This window comes from Anneissia japonica, unplaced genomic scaffold (assembly GCF_011630105.1).
Source record: "Anneissia japonica isolate Jap-2015-1 unplaced genomic scaffold, ASM1163010v1 scaffold1489_len2284818_cov182, whole genome shotgun sequence".
Lineage (NCBI taxonomy): Eukaryota > Metazoa > Echinodermata > Crinoidea > Comatulida > Comatulidae > Anneissia > Anneissia japonica.
The window spans coordinates 1,976,285-1,993,130 of NW_022698455.1; the positions used below are offsets into that span (position 1 = coordinate 1,976,285).

Sequence of the window (16,846 nt, forward strand, 5' to 3'; positions counted from 1 at the left end):
AACAAAAAATTTACAAAAATCGAATTAAAATAAATTTAAACCAGAACATCAAAATATTGCACAAAAAAGTTAAACAGGATGAATACAATTTAAAAATTTCAGAACAAAATTACTCCATAATTAAAAAATTAAATGACAAAGATATTGCATACATTGTAATTCAGAAATTATTTAAAAATACATTAAATGATTGCACAGAAGACTTCAATGTTTCAAATAATCAGGGGGAAATCCATTCCCACACAAATGGCATGACACACACAAAAATGCACTTTAATGTACCGGAACCAATAACCTGGTATTATAATTTGCCTTAAGGCATAAAGCACTTAGCTCAAAGACCATTAATGATATTCAAGGTCGTACTACTTTGCTGAATATCAATTGTTTGTTTACCTGAGTGTTTTAGTGAGGTGTGAACAGAATCGCTGTTCAGTCTGTTAGAAAATCTAATGGTCATCAAGATTGTCCTCAATACTGTACTGTAGCTTAGACACCATTTATCATTATCACTTCATCACTAGAATCATCATCACTATCTTCATCATCACCACATCATCATCATTTTGAGATTCACCATTATTATTACCTCCAACTATGATTACACTCATTACTCATCTAAAACACAAGTTCTCGTAATCTCGTAAGCTCCGAAGATATATAGTATTAATCAGCCGAGTATTTTTAGAGCTCCTTATCGGAGCTAAAAAAAACTGATCAAAGGCACAGTGTAATTAAGCAAGGTCTTAAATTAAGGTTGGGCTCCAGAGGAAAAAAATGTATTGATATTTTGTACAGCTGATTATTGTAAGACACAAAAAGCATATTTGATGAAAACTTTGGAATGGTTAATGAAATACAGATTTTTGAATATTTAAAAAAGCTAGGAGAAAGGTAAATGCAACATATTTTTCCACCTCAACCCCCCCCCCCCCCAATTTTTACATATTTCAAAAATCTATCTCATTAACTGTTTCCAATTTTTTTTGATAATATACTTTATGTTTTAAAAAATTCAGTTTTACTACATATCAACACATTTTTTTTCATCCGGAGCCTCACATTACAAGGAGGAGTTTTATAAGTGTGGATCATCATAGGCCTTACCATAAATAATAACAATAATATGAACATACTGTAGCCGTGAAATTTGAAAGGTTGGTCCTAGGTACATTGAGAATTAATTTTTCAGATAATGATTCATACCTGTATTAATTATTATGCTGATCATCACCATTGTCATCATAATTAAACATTATCTGTATCACAATTTCATCATTGTAATCATTTATTCATAATTTTTATTATAGTTCATTTTCATTTTACAATGTGCACAAGTTCACACTCTTAGATGAAATCTGTTATAAATACTTGCGAAATATATCTAAAGGGATTTGTCTAAAGGAAGGGAGATGCCACGGGAGATGTTATTTTGAACATTAGCAAAATTCGGAATGACTGCTGTTAATGTTCTAGCATAATTGAATGAGTGTAAAGTCCGTGTTAATGAGTCACTGACAACATCTATGATCAAAACATTCAGAACCATTGGGAAAACATTAATTACCACCAACATTTTTTTTCAATTATAATATTTGTATTTAACAATAGTTTAGGTAGTATACAATTTATTTTTATTTCAACAATATTTTAAGTGGTGTATAATAGGAAAAAAATATTAATTATATTTGAATTACATCAGATTATTTAAAAATTAGAAGTAAGTAAATAAATGTACATTTTAAAAATTGATATAATTTACAAGGTAAAAGCTAATCAAGAAGAATAATCAATGTGAATAAAATATTTGAATTAATTTGAATAATTGTTAGAGCAAGTACCTAAAATAAAATAGGGAGGGTGTTGAGATTAAGAAGAGTTCGGACAAGATATTTTACAGGTAGGTGAAGCTGCATTTAGTTATTTCTAATGTGGGAGGGGAAGGGCGTACTATAGCATGGTTGAGAAAGAATGATGTGGTAGAAATATTTTTATTTAAAGGGAACAACAGCCATGCAAGTTGTTTGCACCCAGTCCTTTTACAGATTTTAAGATTGTAAAACTTCTTCATAAAATTGTTATTCAAGTTTTGTTATAAATACATCTAGGATTGTGGTAAAATATTTTTACATTTAGCAAAGAAAATAGTTTTTGTTCTAATTTTCAATTTGAGGCTAATTTAATAATACAGTATTTAGTACAATTTAATCATTAAGGAATTATGTAAATGGAATTGTATTGTTTAAGATTAACACAAAAACTATTTAATTTTCTTTTAATACTGAACATTCCCTCTATAATTCATAATGAATATCGCCCATACCACTTACTGGGAGAGTCCAATCTTGAATTATTCAATTCAATTCTTTATTTCACAAATGTCACTAAACATACTTTTTGCTTATCACTTTTTTTTCAAAATATGTGGAAAAGGGTATCCCACCACAAGCATTGCTCTACATGTGGGACCCTTTAAAGCTAAACTAAAAATAAAATAAAAAGCATAATAAAGAAAAAAAAAAACATTTTAAATTTTCACCCCAAAAAGAAATGTTGTTTGACCTGTGCGACCCATGGTACGGTTGTGCAAAATTCAGGTCCCATTTTTTTTTTTTTACGATTGATGAATAAAAAGAATGCATATACTGTAGTAGAGGGCGTCCTTAGATCTTTCTTTGACATTTTATTGCATGGCCGTATAAATGTCATGTGATATAAACAGAAATTACTATTTTTATTTGCATCATCTCATTGTGGGTAACAGGAAAAGATTTCTTATGAGATGTCTTAGCAGTGGTAAGCATCATAAAAATAAATTGAAAAAATAAAAATGTTTCTCCCCCCTTATATTTCCCATACCTGAGGTCCTTATTTGAATAATATGAACAGCATGTGATAATAGAGTGGACTTGACTTAATGCGAAAGGATTGTTCCCCCTTTGGCATCATCGTACGTATTGAACAAAGTGTGATGTGTATGCCCAGGCAGCTGTTTTCTAATTTCCTGTCCATTTCCTTTTGTTACGTTTCCATTGAAACGCTAGTATGTACTTGACACTAGAGTTGTTTCCTGAGCAACAGCCTAGCTCTTGCTTTTTACTTATTATTTCATGGTTTTAGGTAGTATTTGTCATTATTTAAGCTCATTTGTATGCTATCCAGCCTCGTTCTTTATTGTTGGCCAATGTTTTTGTATTGATTTGTGTGCATTTGTGTTTTATGAATTATGGGCATACTATTATTATACTATAAGTACAAATGTAAATGCTTACATTTGAGTGTCACAAGAGTATAGTTTCATATTGTAATTGTAGTATTTATTGTTGTCTTTATAATCATCAAAATGATCTATCATTAGGTATCCAGATGAAGCCATTTTGAGTGTATACAGTTTTCAAAAATTCGTGAGATTTGAAAAAATGACACGACTTTGATGTTGAAAATACTATACTCATTGTGAATTTTTGCCAATAAAATTTACATATTTTGAAAAAGCATGTTATAGTGTTCACTTACATATGTTTTTTAACTAGATTGATGTAGTATTTGATGAGTAAGTGCAATTTTAAAATGTGTTGAAAAACCTGTTGAGCCGAATTTGCGCGCATAAAAAAACATTGGGAAACCCCCTTTCCAACTTCAAAGCATGATCGATTGAGGACCGTCAAAGCTAGAGGAATGATTTTTTTGCATGTTATCAGGCTTTAAACAAGATTTATTTTGATGCGTAAACCGTCTAAAATTGATGTGTTCATCCACCACAAAAAACAAAATTAGTGACAAAGTTTGTGTTTTGAGCTATTGTTCATGAACAAAACCGATCGAAAATACCACTAAATTAAAGCTAGATCTTATTTATATCTGATGAACTACCATTTAATAACAGATTTTGCATGGTCATCAAGCAAAAACATTTTAAATACAGTGAATTCGGGAGTAAATACAGTTGAAAAAAATCGAGACCACACAATTGTGTATTCGGTAATTATAACACGCGTATTACTCACTAATCATTGCCGATTAAAACCAAATTTATACCCCGGAGGACCTAGAATAGAACTTACAGTAGGCTAAAAGTTGAATCATCTGTACGTATGTAGACACCGGTGAGAGATTGTGAGTAAACATAGCCGCTGTCGTGCGCTTGCGAGATAATAAACATAGACAGGTCAGACTCGACTTAATATTTAATTTAGGCCAGCATATGTAACACCAATTTACCTTAGCATTTTAAGTAGGTTTATGATTATTGTCCATGTACCTTCAAGGTTACGATCTTTAGAGAACTAATAAAATGTTGATGCATCTTTTTAGCCTAGCCCTGGTCCCTAGGCATGGTCCTAGTGTGATTGCGAAAAGCGCTCAACCAGAACAATGGAGGCCTAGCGTGGCCAACGCTATATGGGTGTCTCTTCTCTCATCTTCATTAATTCTTAAACCAGTTAAACTATGGTCGAATTTTAGTTAAATTGTTATTTACATTTTAAATAATATTAGAATCCGACATTTATTTCTACTTTGTCAAATTTACTATATAATCGGAGCACATACCTTTTTTGAGATGACGTTTTCAAAGGCTGTTGAAATAATTGAAATCGGAACGAAATAGCAACCGACTATACTTAGGGCCATTTATTCAAAAAACAACATTAAAGAATGACCCAGAAAAAAATAGACACATAAAAGTCATAAGATCTTGAGGTTTTGGAAAATTAGACCTTTTATGTTATTACTTTTAAAGTTATGGCCCTCCAAAAATGCTCCAAAATCAGTCTGGAAAAAGGACCCACTTTTTCGCATTCGGACCCCCTTTTTGACCATCTTTAAAAGGGCCATAACTTTTGAACGGTGTATTGGATTATAATAATTTAAACTGGAAAATGATCAGTGCAGTGAGTTCTGTAGATCTAATGTTTACAAAATTCAAAGTAATGAAATTGAATTTTCACATTGAGACACCTACTATCATCATAATCATTTTTAATTTCTTTATTATCGCCATAATTATTTTAATGACCGTCATAATTTCTTTAATCATAGTTGTCATCATCATCATCGTCGTCATCTAATATCATTATTTTTGTAGTCATTCAGCACTATCAGTATTCAAGTGGAAATACATAAAACAGTTGACAAAATGTTAACTGTCTTTCACCATCGTTCATCATTCTTTATAAGCTCTATCCAGGTTATATGTCGTCATGACCATATTTATGCATGTCAAAGGTTTTTGTCAAATAAAATTTGATGGTCTGGACACACCTCTTCCCGCAGAATTCCATCCATCATCCTTGCACCCATCCATCATTATTAATTATCCATCATTTTCATCACTACAGTAGGTGTGATATCTGTATTAATGTTTAGGTATGTTAGCAATATTGTCAGACTTCATTCTAGGAAATTTACCTCTTGTGGCCTGAATTATTAACAGAGATCAGCTCAATTGAATCTCAAAGGAATGATGTTCTAATATTCTCCAAAATGTATGCATAAATTAAAGACTTTCGTTGTTTAGAGCCTGTGGGTAGAAAGTGCTGTCACCTCTGAGGGGTGCACTGTACTGTGTGTAATTACCAGTTGTATAGTAATATAATCGCGACTATAAAAATATGCTATGTAACATGCTTTGTGGTAGTCGTACAAGTCAGTCAGTTTGTTTATAGTTAAGCTTGTATGTCAGGATGTACAGTAAATGAAGCATTTTAGCCAATCACAGGTGAGAAATGCTGAGAATGATCACATTTCCAATAATTTTGTAATGGTGACTGTTGGGTTAAAATCTGTTTATTGCCACAGTACTTAGTAGAAGTTTTACTATCTGGTTAAAATAATAAAATCCTTAAGTTAATTAAACAGCATTATTTATTAAATAACTTGACATACTAAAAAGGGGTTTATTATATACTTATTTTCTATAAGCAAATACCTGGCTTTGAATCCAAATGCTGGATTATGAAATAATCATTTGAATATTTATGGGCTCAAGTACTTAGGCTTTTATAGCCAAAGATCATGGTCAGTTTATTTGTGTCGTTTGGCAACGTACAGTACTTTTCTAGGTATTTGTTGGCTCAGTTAGAGGTATATTTTTTTATGAGAAAAGGCTATTCTCAGGCATTAACAACAAAAACAAGCTCAACTTCTTATTTAGGTCTTGCCACTAAGTGTTGTATTGTTGCAAGTGAATAATTAATTTGAGTGATAATTTTAATAGAATATAAAGTACAAACATACAATGGAGGGGGTCAGGTGAAGGAGGAATAAGTTCTATCACTTTCATCTTCCCAAAAAACGAAAACAATTTATTAATTAGCTGATTGATTCAAGAATGAAAGAACAACCGAAGCACCATTGCTATGAATTATAAACAGTACAAAGGAGGAGGGATAAGGGGCACATCCCACTCCCCTTCCCCATTAAAAAAAAAAAGCTTTTTGTAAATCTCTGAAAATTTCCATGTTATTGGAAAAATCAATCAAATACAGTCCAAATTAACAAAGGTGGTCTAGGTTTTAGGCCCATTGCATTCTAACCAGGGTCTCTGCCTTAAGACCCTCCCTCTGCTCGCTCATTTACACGCTCCTTTCTCAACAGGCTGGATCCACCCATGAATTGAGTATAAATGCTCTAACTTACAGGCAACATTGAACAAAATGTAGTGGATAATGTCCAAATGTTAATTGTACATGGTCTGTACTAATATTGCATTCTGGAATACTGCCCAGACTTGGTCTATTTTTAAAGTAACATGGTGGCCTGTACTAAATTACTTTGAAATTGATAAGTAGTGCCCTGTACTGAACTAGGATGTATTTGTACATTATAAAATCAATTTGTCTTTACTGAATTACATTGTATATACTACCAAGGGAGAAACTATAAATCACTAATTCTAACTAAATAAACCATAACTGCAGTACAGTAGTTGAGCAAGTTGTACTTTCTGTTAAGATTTTTCCCAATGTTGTAGTTTGGTTTCCTCAGAGATACAATTTACACAATTTGTAAACTAAACAATACATAACAGCATAACTCATTGAATTGCATACTGTAGTGTATGTTTAAATGAGTTATTGAAATATAGAAGTAGTAATATTTCTGTTGTAAATGAATAGGCTTAGATGTATTTTTATAATATTTTACCAATATTTTTTGAATGTTTTTCTTCATATTGTTCAGTTTGCAATCATGTATTACATTGATTTGATGATTATAACATTCAGAATTGTTAACAACAGTGTCAATGCATGATAAATTATTATTCCTGACCAATCCCAGTGAACTTGCATTGTACTCTGCATGTAGAAAAAAAGAGCACATTAGCTTTGCAAGGTTAGTACTGTCTGGCACTGTGCATACTGAGTTGGTTTACTTTAAAGGTGACCTTCCTTAGCATTGGCCTTGTATGACTTGCCTGCCTGCTGGGAGGAGTAGAATGCCGCTGTCTCTTTAACTCCGTCCTCTAGCAGTCGAGTTCATTATAGTTTATTAAATTTCAGCTAGAACAATGGATTTCTGAAATATAAAACATGAATAATACCACAGTAGGCCTTGTGACATTAATGTAATAAGGGAGATAGAAAAAAATGTTTTAATGTTGAATATGGACATATTTTTGAGAAACCTCTCTTATAAATTTTTAGCACGAATGATCCATCCAGTGGAGCTGCTCATATGATACCTTATTGTATATTATGAGACTTGGGTAATATAGAGCCGATTATTCAAGACCCTTATATTGTCACCAAATTTGTTGAGGTGTTTTTTTTTATAAGAACCGGTAAAATTTTGTCAAAGCTTGGTATTCTTATTTTTTTTGCTGATTTCAGATGCAACGTGTTCTTATTTTGTTCTTATTTTACACATTTTTCAATGATAGAAAATTACTATTGTACAGCAGATATTACTTTAATATATATTATTGAGAGTATTATTTACATAGTCACATCAACTGAACATAAAGTACAATAAGATTTGTTGGGTTTTTTATTTTAAAAAAATAAATAAATAAAAACCTCATTGGACATTTTACCTTATCCTCAAATTGTCCTTATTTTTAAAATAATTTCAGCCTCAGTGTTCTTAACAAATGTGTTCTTATATTTACAAGATAGCATCTTAACCACTAGCCAATATTTCCATTCTACCACATACTGTACCTGTGTGAACTTGATTTGAACTTATGTAAACATACTGTACCCGCATACAGTAACATACCATTTCAATGTTTGTTTATAATTTAATAATAATAGATGGTTAATATTAACATAAAATTTTCCATTTTAATATTTTAGCCTCTTGCTCCGAGACCACCAAATCCATACCTGGACCGGGAACATTGTCTTCTTTGTCATCGAGAACGCCCAGACCCCCCGGCCCACAAAGTACCGCCAAAGGAAGAAGGCAAGACGGATGGTTGCACATTGCAAAATGTTACGCAGGTATATTTATATCTTTATAGTCATTAGGATTGAAAGGACAACTCTTCATGTTTACACAAAAATATATATTAAAAAAATTTAAGAATTATACCGATGTTGCCATGCTGCAAATGTTGGCTGTCGATAGAACATATTTAATAATTATGATGATATAGAATGCTGTTTGAATCAGAATGTAACATAAAGTAATTTCTTGACCCTGGTAAGTGCAAAGTGCTAACTATTAGCTAGCTAGCATCTTCATACTACAGTACATAGATCTGGTAATTGTTGAATGAATGCATTGCCTGTGGTGTATTCATTAGTCATACCGTTACCAAGTCTGTTATTAACGTTCTGTAGTTCTTCGGGTATAAAGTCCTGTTTATACTTGCAACGATAACGATAAAAAAACTAAAACGCAACATATTTTGACAAATTAATTCAGATGATATCATAATCATGGAAAAATTTTTTTGATGATTATGACGTCATTTGATTTGTAAAAATATTTTTTATTGTATACATGATAAATAGTTATCAAATCGTCTTAATGTAAAAGCTTCTCCTATTTCTTTTATTTTCTACATGAACAATTGCTTTTTAGCTTTTTATCGTTCTTGTTGCAAGTATAAACAGGCCTTAAGCCCAACTCAGGTTTAAGCCCATCCCCCCTACTCTACACCCAATTTTATAACAGCCTTTCCTCGGGAAAAAGCCCAGGGTATAATTGAATGAGTTTGCTATTAAGCTGACTTGTACAAGTACTGTAAAAAAAGAATAACAAATTAGTTTTGAATTAGGCATGCACTGCTGAAAAATATGATTATTAAGGGTATTTCCTGGATAGAAGCGCACTCCCAAAATCGGCCCAATTTTGTGTTCGGGGGGAAGGGGGCTTATTCCAGAGAGCTACAGATATTACTGTTGAACAATAAAAGAAGTAAATGAAAATATAGATTAAGGTAAAAGTAAAAATAATGTTTAATGAAAATATTTTAAATGATAATAATAATCAGAATTTATTATTCTCGAATTTCCAAATTGATCATAGTAAAATTTCAGAATTATTTTTTTAGATTAACCTAATTAATTTCGGAGATCTTCAATACTGATAGTTAAATGTTCATAATTTATTCAACCATAATAATGGACAGTTAAAACTGTTCTCAGAACTAAATACCATCAATTGAGATTTTGTAGTACATGCCACATGGTGTACTGAAAAATTATTAATTATTAACATAAAAATGTTGTTAATGTTTGAAGGAAATGATGAAATTGGAGATGATAATGATGATGATGATGATGTAATGATGGTATGATAATGATAATGAAATGAAGATTATGATGTTAGCATTTTGGTGGTACACGCATTGGTAATTTATATGATGATGACAATTTTAAGAATGATTTAATATTTATATTTATTGTACTGTACATATCAACAATCAGTAATAATTCTAGTTGTAGAGCTGTAGCCCACAGACCTGGGTTTAAATCCTGTCTGATCAGAATTTAAACAGCTTCAGTTTTTGAAGCATTAATGGTCGCTACCAAGTATAGTAAAAAGTAAATCCTTGCTAGGCCTGGATCTTATCCCAAGTTTCTATAACATGAAGCAGATGAGAGTGTGATGCTTCCCCTGAGTGGGATACTAGTCCACTACATGTTACTGCCAGTGAATTTGCTAACTTACCCATTGATACATTCATACAGTTGGGTAGACTGAAACAAGCAAAATGCACAGCAAAGGATTGAAACCACGACCTGAGGTTGGGAAACCAAAACATTTCCGCTGCGCCAAACCGCTTCCACTGCCAGGTGGTTCAATATAGATTAGGAATAAAAAAAAATATACATATCATAGAACTCATTGATTCCTTTCGCATTAATGAATAATACACCATTTGCCTTGCTTTACCTTTGTTTCAGTTACCTTTGTGGGTGTGTCCTGATTGTAGGAGGACGGTGGAAGAGGAAGAAAAGAACACAAAGCTGTACGAATCATCTCTATTGGTAAGTCCACTTCTAGATTTCTCCTTCTATTATGATTGCTTAGTTTATGAAAACAGTAGTTAGCCACTATGAGTGCGATGAACCATGGAGAAAGGGCTGGAATGTAAATAACTAATGTAATGTAAATAAACCAAATACTATCTTTTTGTAATTTGTAAGAAGATAGCGCATTCTTTGATTTCTATGTGCAAATTCTGAAACAACGCAGTTTAGGATGCCATCTTCTTATAAACTAAAGATAGCACATCTCACGATTTGTGCCTGCAAATTCTGTAAAAACCATGGTAACAACTAGGATGCCCTCTCAAAAACAATTTACTTTCTATGCTTCTTTTTACTGTACATCAGCATTTCTATTTGTTATGCATATAGTCACGGAGAGCGCTATCTTGTTATTATAAGATCTTCGCTATAAATGAATGAAAAAAATGAAGGCTTGTACATGGTATCTGATTTTTTTTTAAATTTTTGCTTTAATAATTTTTAATTTTGAATAGGAAATTAAAGCATAAAGATATTTTGTTTGTGGTAAAATCTCAAAAGCCTCAAAGGCTGAAACAATTATGGGAAGGATGTTATTTCCGTCTGTTGAATGGCGAGGAAATTTCAATTTGAAGCAAATAAGTTACTTAAAATACATAGTAAGCAAATAAATTATTGACTTTTATTTACAATTATCTGTTTATTGTTCAAGGACCTAGCATATATGTCACTCACAAATATTTTTTTTTTTATTGTTGAACTTCAGGTCGTTACAGATAAATGTAAACAGAAATATGTGACCCTTGGAAATTATTTAATTATTAACTTTAGACAGGATACCTTATTTTTATTTCTTAGGCTCAGGACTTTCTGCTGCAGTCCAACATGCCACTCATAAGTTCGCTTCAGGAATTTGATACGTCCCTTGTGTCGTCAATGCCTGGTAACGACGGCGACCGTTCAAGCGTGACCATGTGTTCATGCGACCAGTGCCAGGAGAGGCATCAAATAGCAGCAGACCAGGAACGTGAGGTGCAGCAACTCCAGGAAGACTGGATCGAGTTGTGCCACGTCGTACGCTGTATCTACTGGGAAGCAGGGACGGCATTGGCGGGTAAGTGTTTGAATCAGTGGAAGGAGCTCTTCACTCGCTCAGCTTGAAAATGTAACTTAAATTCATCTTATCATAAGGCCTGTCGTGATGAAGAGTTTGAAGATTATTAAAAACCTTGTGAAGTACATCTAATATGCTTTATGCATTAGTCTTCTGTAGTTAGAAAGTTTATAAATTTAGTATTTAAGTGTACAGTATCTTGACATGGCATGCATAGATTATGTCAGCAGTTTGCGTGCATTTACAAGTGATTGGTGTTTCTAAGCTTGAATTTTCAAACGTAGTTTGCATTTATCCTTGTTACTATGGTGATCATACACTAAATTTCTGAAACAGGAATTCTTTTTTTCCCTATTGTTTTTATTGTTCACGTTTTCCTTTGTTATTGTGAATTTCACAGTTATATTAGTGCTTTGCTCTAATAAAAATACAACAAAATATATTTACTTCATTGTAGTATTTTTTAAAATACAGAATACGATTTCTCATTATACCTAACACAGTAACAATACAGCTCTTGTATATTCTGTAACAATCCCAATATCTTTTTCTGGTCAGTCTTAAATTTTGCTAAATTATTTTTCATCCTATTGTAAACATCAAATTATATTGAGCTTCTGACATGTTTGTAAGTGAGAGTGTGTGAAACGGTGGTAAAACTTTGATTTCCAATCAAAAGATTGTTGGTTCAATCTTAAGAGTACTTGATTGTGTTTTGGGGAAAAGGAATTTATCCATGTTGTCAATCTCTGCCCGGTAGTTTAAATGTGTACCTGGTATGTTTAAACAGCAAATGCGCAGATTATAAGCTGCAACCTTGTGGGAGCTAGGTACTATATCTGTGCAGTAGCCAATTCAAGGGGGGGGGGGGCCTGGAGACCCCAAAAATTTTACAAATAAAAAAAAAAAATTGAGAAAAAAATTAATCTGAGAGTGTCATTTCCAGCCATCTAGAGGTGCCATAATTATAATTTTTTCTTATCTCAGCTCCAACCATAGTGAGGCTGAGATGGTATAGACCTACATCTGTGAAAATCCCTCTCTGGACCCTTCTATTTCCAATTCCTGGATCCGCCACTGGTTTTCCATAGGTATTTGATACAATGACCAGAGGCGTTAGCTGACGTATATATTATTTTTATAAAGCTTTGTCCAGGCTATCAAATTTTCTTTGACAAAAAACTAGTGTATGCCCATATATAGTCATGATGTGCCTATATATGGTCTGGATGTGATGTCATCGTGACCGTATTTATGCAATATCATATGTTTTTGCCCATATATAGTCATGATGTGCCTATATATGGTCTGGATGTGATGTCATCGTGACCGTATTTATGCAATGTCACATGTTTTTGTTAAATGAAATCTGATAGTCTTCACAGGGATTTATGTGTACTTGTCGTAGGTTTACCGTTATCTGCATAACAATAAAAATAAACTTATCCCTTAGCCTGCAGCTCTTCTTTTTACTTCAATAGGTGGCTTAATGAAGATACCTTTCTTCAGTTATTCCTACTTGACATCACTGACCAGTAATAATGAAGGTATAAGAGTGATGCATGCAAGCTTTGATTTGAATAATTAATTATTGATCGATTAGTTGGATTACTCATTATTGATTATTATTTAATTAGTTTGATTAATGATTGGTTGGCTGCACTAACTGTAGCCATCTTTTTTTTTGGCTGATTTTATAATTGATTTGATAGTTTTATTTTACGAAATGAATAATTGTTTCATATTAATTCATTATCTTGATAAATTATCGATTAGCTTGATAATCAATTTTTTAATGGCTCATTGAATTATAAATTTATATTTTGATTGCAATTAAAAAAAGCTTAGTAACCAAGTAAATAGTTTGATTAGCTTGGTAATTAGGTTGGTGATTGATTATTGGATCAATCGATTAGTTGATTGATTGTATAATTCTTTTGATTCATTAGTTGAATGATTGCTTGTTGAGTGTGCAAGTGGCTTTATTTTCTTATTATTTATTTTAATTATTGATATATTGATTAATTGATTAAAATAATGAAACTTCATTGGGCAATTTAAAAAATGAGTGAAGATTTTTTGAGTAAGTTTATTAAAGTATTGGCTAATTAGGGGAATGATTATTAGCTGACTAATTTTGGAATAATTAACCACGTTTATTTATTGATTTAATGTTTTAAATTTATAATTTTATTAATTTGCTATTTTATTTACACTATTCCTCACCGAACACAAATATCTTTACAGCAGTAGCCAATGGCAACTATTTCCAAGTATCTGTTTGAAAATTGATACATTTCATGAAAATTAAAATATTTATAGGATATTCACACTAAATTTTGAAGACGTTAGTGAATACTAGGTGTCTATTTAACCATGAAGGAATACAGTAACATATGCCTCTATATATAACCAGAGATTCTTACTCTTAGTCGAATATTCTCCATGGTGCAGCTAAAGAGAAGCATAAAATCTTTTATTGCCACAGTAGCCTTGTAAAAATGTGTGTATGTTATTGTCACCACTTGTGCATTATAACGCCTTAACAACAGTAATATGAATGTTGATTCGCTCTTAGTGCATTATTCATCTAGTGTCCTTTACATGCTTCATATTGTATCAACAAAAACTAACAAAAGAATAATGTAATATTCAAAAATATTTTTTTGTGATCATTCATCCATTTATAATTGTATACAAGCAAAGCATGGAAAACATAAAATAGATTATAATTGTAAATACAGTTAATACACTGTCTAAAATACTTACCATTTAATGTTTGTGGGTTGTGTAGATTATTTTAAATAATTCAGCATGATATATTGTATATTATAAATGTAATTTATATAATGAAATAAGTATATAATATATACTATGTACAGGTATAATATATGTAAAATGAAAATAATTTAATGAAATGAATGAATCAATATTATTTTCTTATAGAACTTATAAATTCTAGTAATTATATTGACATGTTCTCAAATGCATAAATTATATGGTACTATATATATATGTAAATTATGTGAAAGTTATATAATCTTCCATTTTATTGTACCAGCTGAGAATGAATGTGGTCATTTTATTACAAAATTGCACCGGAATGAATTATTAATACAGGGGCGGATCAAGCCGGTTAAAAAAGAGGTGGGCAGGGCGTGAATGGGTGAACTGATCGAAAGTTTTAGGGAAGAGCCCCAGGTGGGGGTGCAAGGGGTCACATCTCCCTTAAACCCCTTGCACCTTTATTAATTTGTGTCTGATTGATTTTTATTATTTAGCACAGTAATTTTCTGATAATCTTTGCGCCCCCCTCTAAATCCTCCACTGTGTTATATATATCCCATACTGTCTAACTTTCTCCTATTATAGCACTTTACTAAATTGGGATTATTTAAAGTGGTCCTAGCTCATTACATATTTTTTTTAAACACAATTCTTGACATAATTTGCTGCTAATTACAGTCTACTGTAAGTGTTCTATGTCTGAACCCACCTAAGCAAGTTCAATGCATAAAGCAATCAGTGTTTAGTGTTATTCAAAGTTAAAAATGTTTACACAGCAGCAGAATTTTGTAATCAGTTTGCACAACCTATTGCTGAAACTATTTTTAGACTTTCGAATTTTACAAATTTCAAAAATAGTTCTGTATACATGTTTCATTTTTACACTTTGAGTCACCCTCCAGTATTGTTTGCTTTTTCTTAATGTTTATTCATGGATATGCATTGATATTCCCCCTTTTTTTAAATCACTTTTCAAATACACCTTTTTTATAAGACCACCGAGGCTGAAATTGCTTAGAAATTAAGGTATTGATTTTTTTTAATAGAAAAACCAACAAATTTAATCTACCTTATTTGCATAGGTGTGAATATGTGAAGCACACAGAAGCTTTTTCTTGCTTTATGCACAATATAAGCATTATTATTATAATATTATTATTATTATTATTATTATTATTATTATTATTATTATTATTATTATTATTATTATTATTTAAATAACCTCTATAATACAGTACAGTAATATACTGCTGTAAAATAATAATTTTCTATGTTTAAAAAGTGTGTAAAAATAAGAACAAAATAACATTTTGAGCCTGAAATCTGCAAAAAAATAAGAAACCTGAGCCTGGGCAAAAAAAAAAAAATAAAAATAATATCTGACTTTATAAATCTTGCCTTTAAAAAATGACACTACAGTACTGTATGAAGCTTTGAATCACTTTGAACCAGAGTAATAACACCGTGCTTGCTATAGGAAATAACAAACATCCAATAAACATTACATCCGTGTACATTTTTACCCTTAACATCCTGGGGAAATGTTTACATGCACTAGCTGAAGGTCCAGTTCATGAAAATGAAATTCATAATAATAGTTCTTTATTCTGAATATAAATGTAATATCCAAGGATAAAAACAAGCATTTATTCTGATTAATTATAGTTTTTATTTTTTTTATAGAGGTTTATCCTGAAGGAAATCCTATGAAGTTCAAGGTTTATTTCCAAAATGCATTGCAGTTAAAAACTTACTTACAACAAATTGTTACAAGTTACTTCTAAACAATTACAAATATAAAAAATATTGAAAACTTAAAAAAGTGAAATTCAACAAGATCAAGATAAAATAAGTAATAAATGTTGTGAATATAGTTGAAAAATTGACAAAAAAAAAAAAATAATAATTCATAAATCAATCGTACAGAATGGCCAACAGGTTACACATAATATTATTAGCTACTGAAATATATATTTTTATTTGAGAAAAATTTATTTTCCCCTTAGGATTCAAACCTAAGATTTATGTTTGGTGTACCATACCTGTATTATTAGTGGAGACACATTAGGACATATTTACCATCATTTTTCTTTCATGAAGTGTACATTTATGTGACATAATGTCTAATGTCATGAATACGTTAGAAACATAAGAGGATCTGATTTGTTTTCATGTAGAACTACTTTTTGAAAAGCATGTAATATAAATAGCCAATTTCCTATCATTTTACTCATTATATCCTACTGTGGTGTACGGAATGTTGCTGACAACATGCTTAGTACTTCAATTGCTTGAAAAAAAAACATACATGTTACAATTGCTTGAAAAAAAAAAACATACATGTTAAAATGATACTTGCTAACATGTAAATAATATTTCTTTTAAAGACAAGAATTAAGAAAATTATCTTTGTGTAATTTTGTTAGAAATGTATGATTGATATAGCTCAATATATGTCATCGTAGTTTCTCCAGTAAGATCCCTCCCTATTAATTAGAAGTAGAATAAATTTCATGGAAAA

General features: G+C 31.2%; 1 protein-coding gene across 1 annotated transcript in view; it reads left to right on the plus strand.

Annotated features, from left to right (window-relative positions):
• Positions 1–16,846, plus strand: part of LOC117102615 (protein FAM193A-like) — a 35,970-nt gene that overhangs the window by 8,901 nt on the left and 10,223 nt on the right. The window contains exons 3-5 of the mRNA XM_033242990.1: positions 8,298–8,444; positions 10,359–10,442; positions 11,283–11,538. Coding sequence (XP_033098881.1) covers positions 8,298–8,444; positions 10,359–10,442; positions 11,283–11,538 — 487 coding nt within the window. The remainder of the gene's footprint in view (positions 1–8,297; positions 8,445–10,358; positions 10,443–11,282; positions 11,539–16,846) is intronic.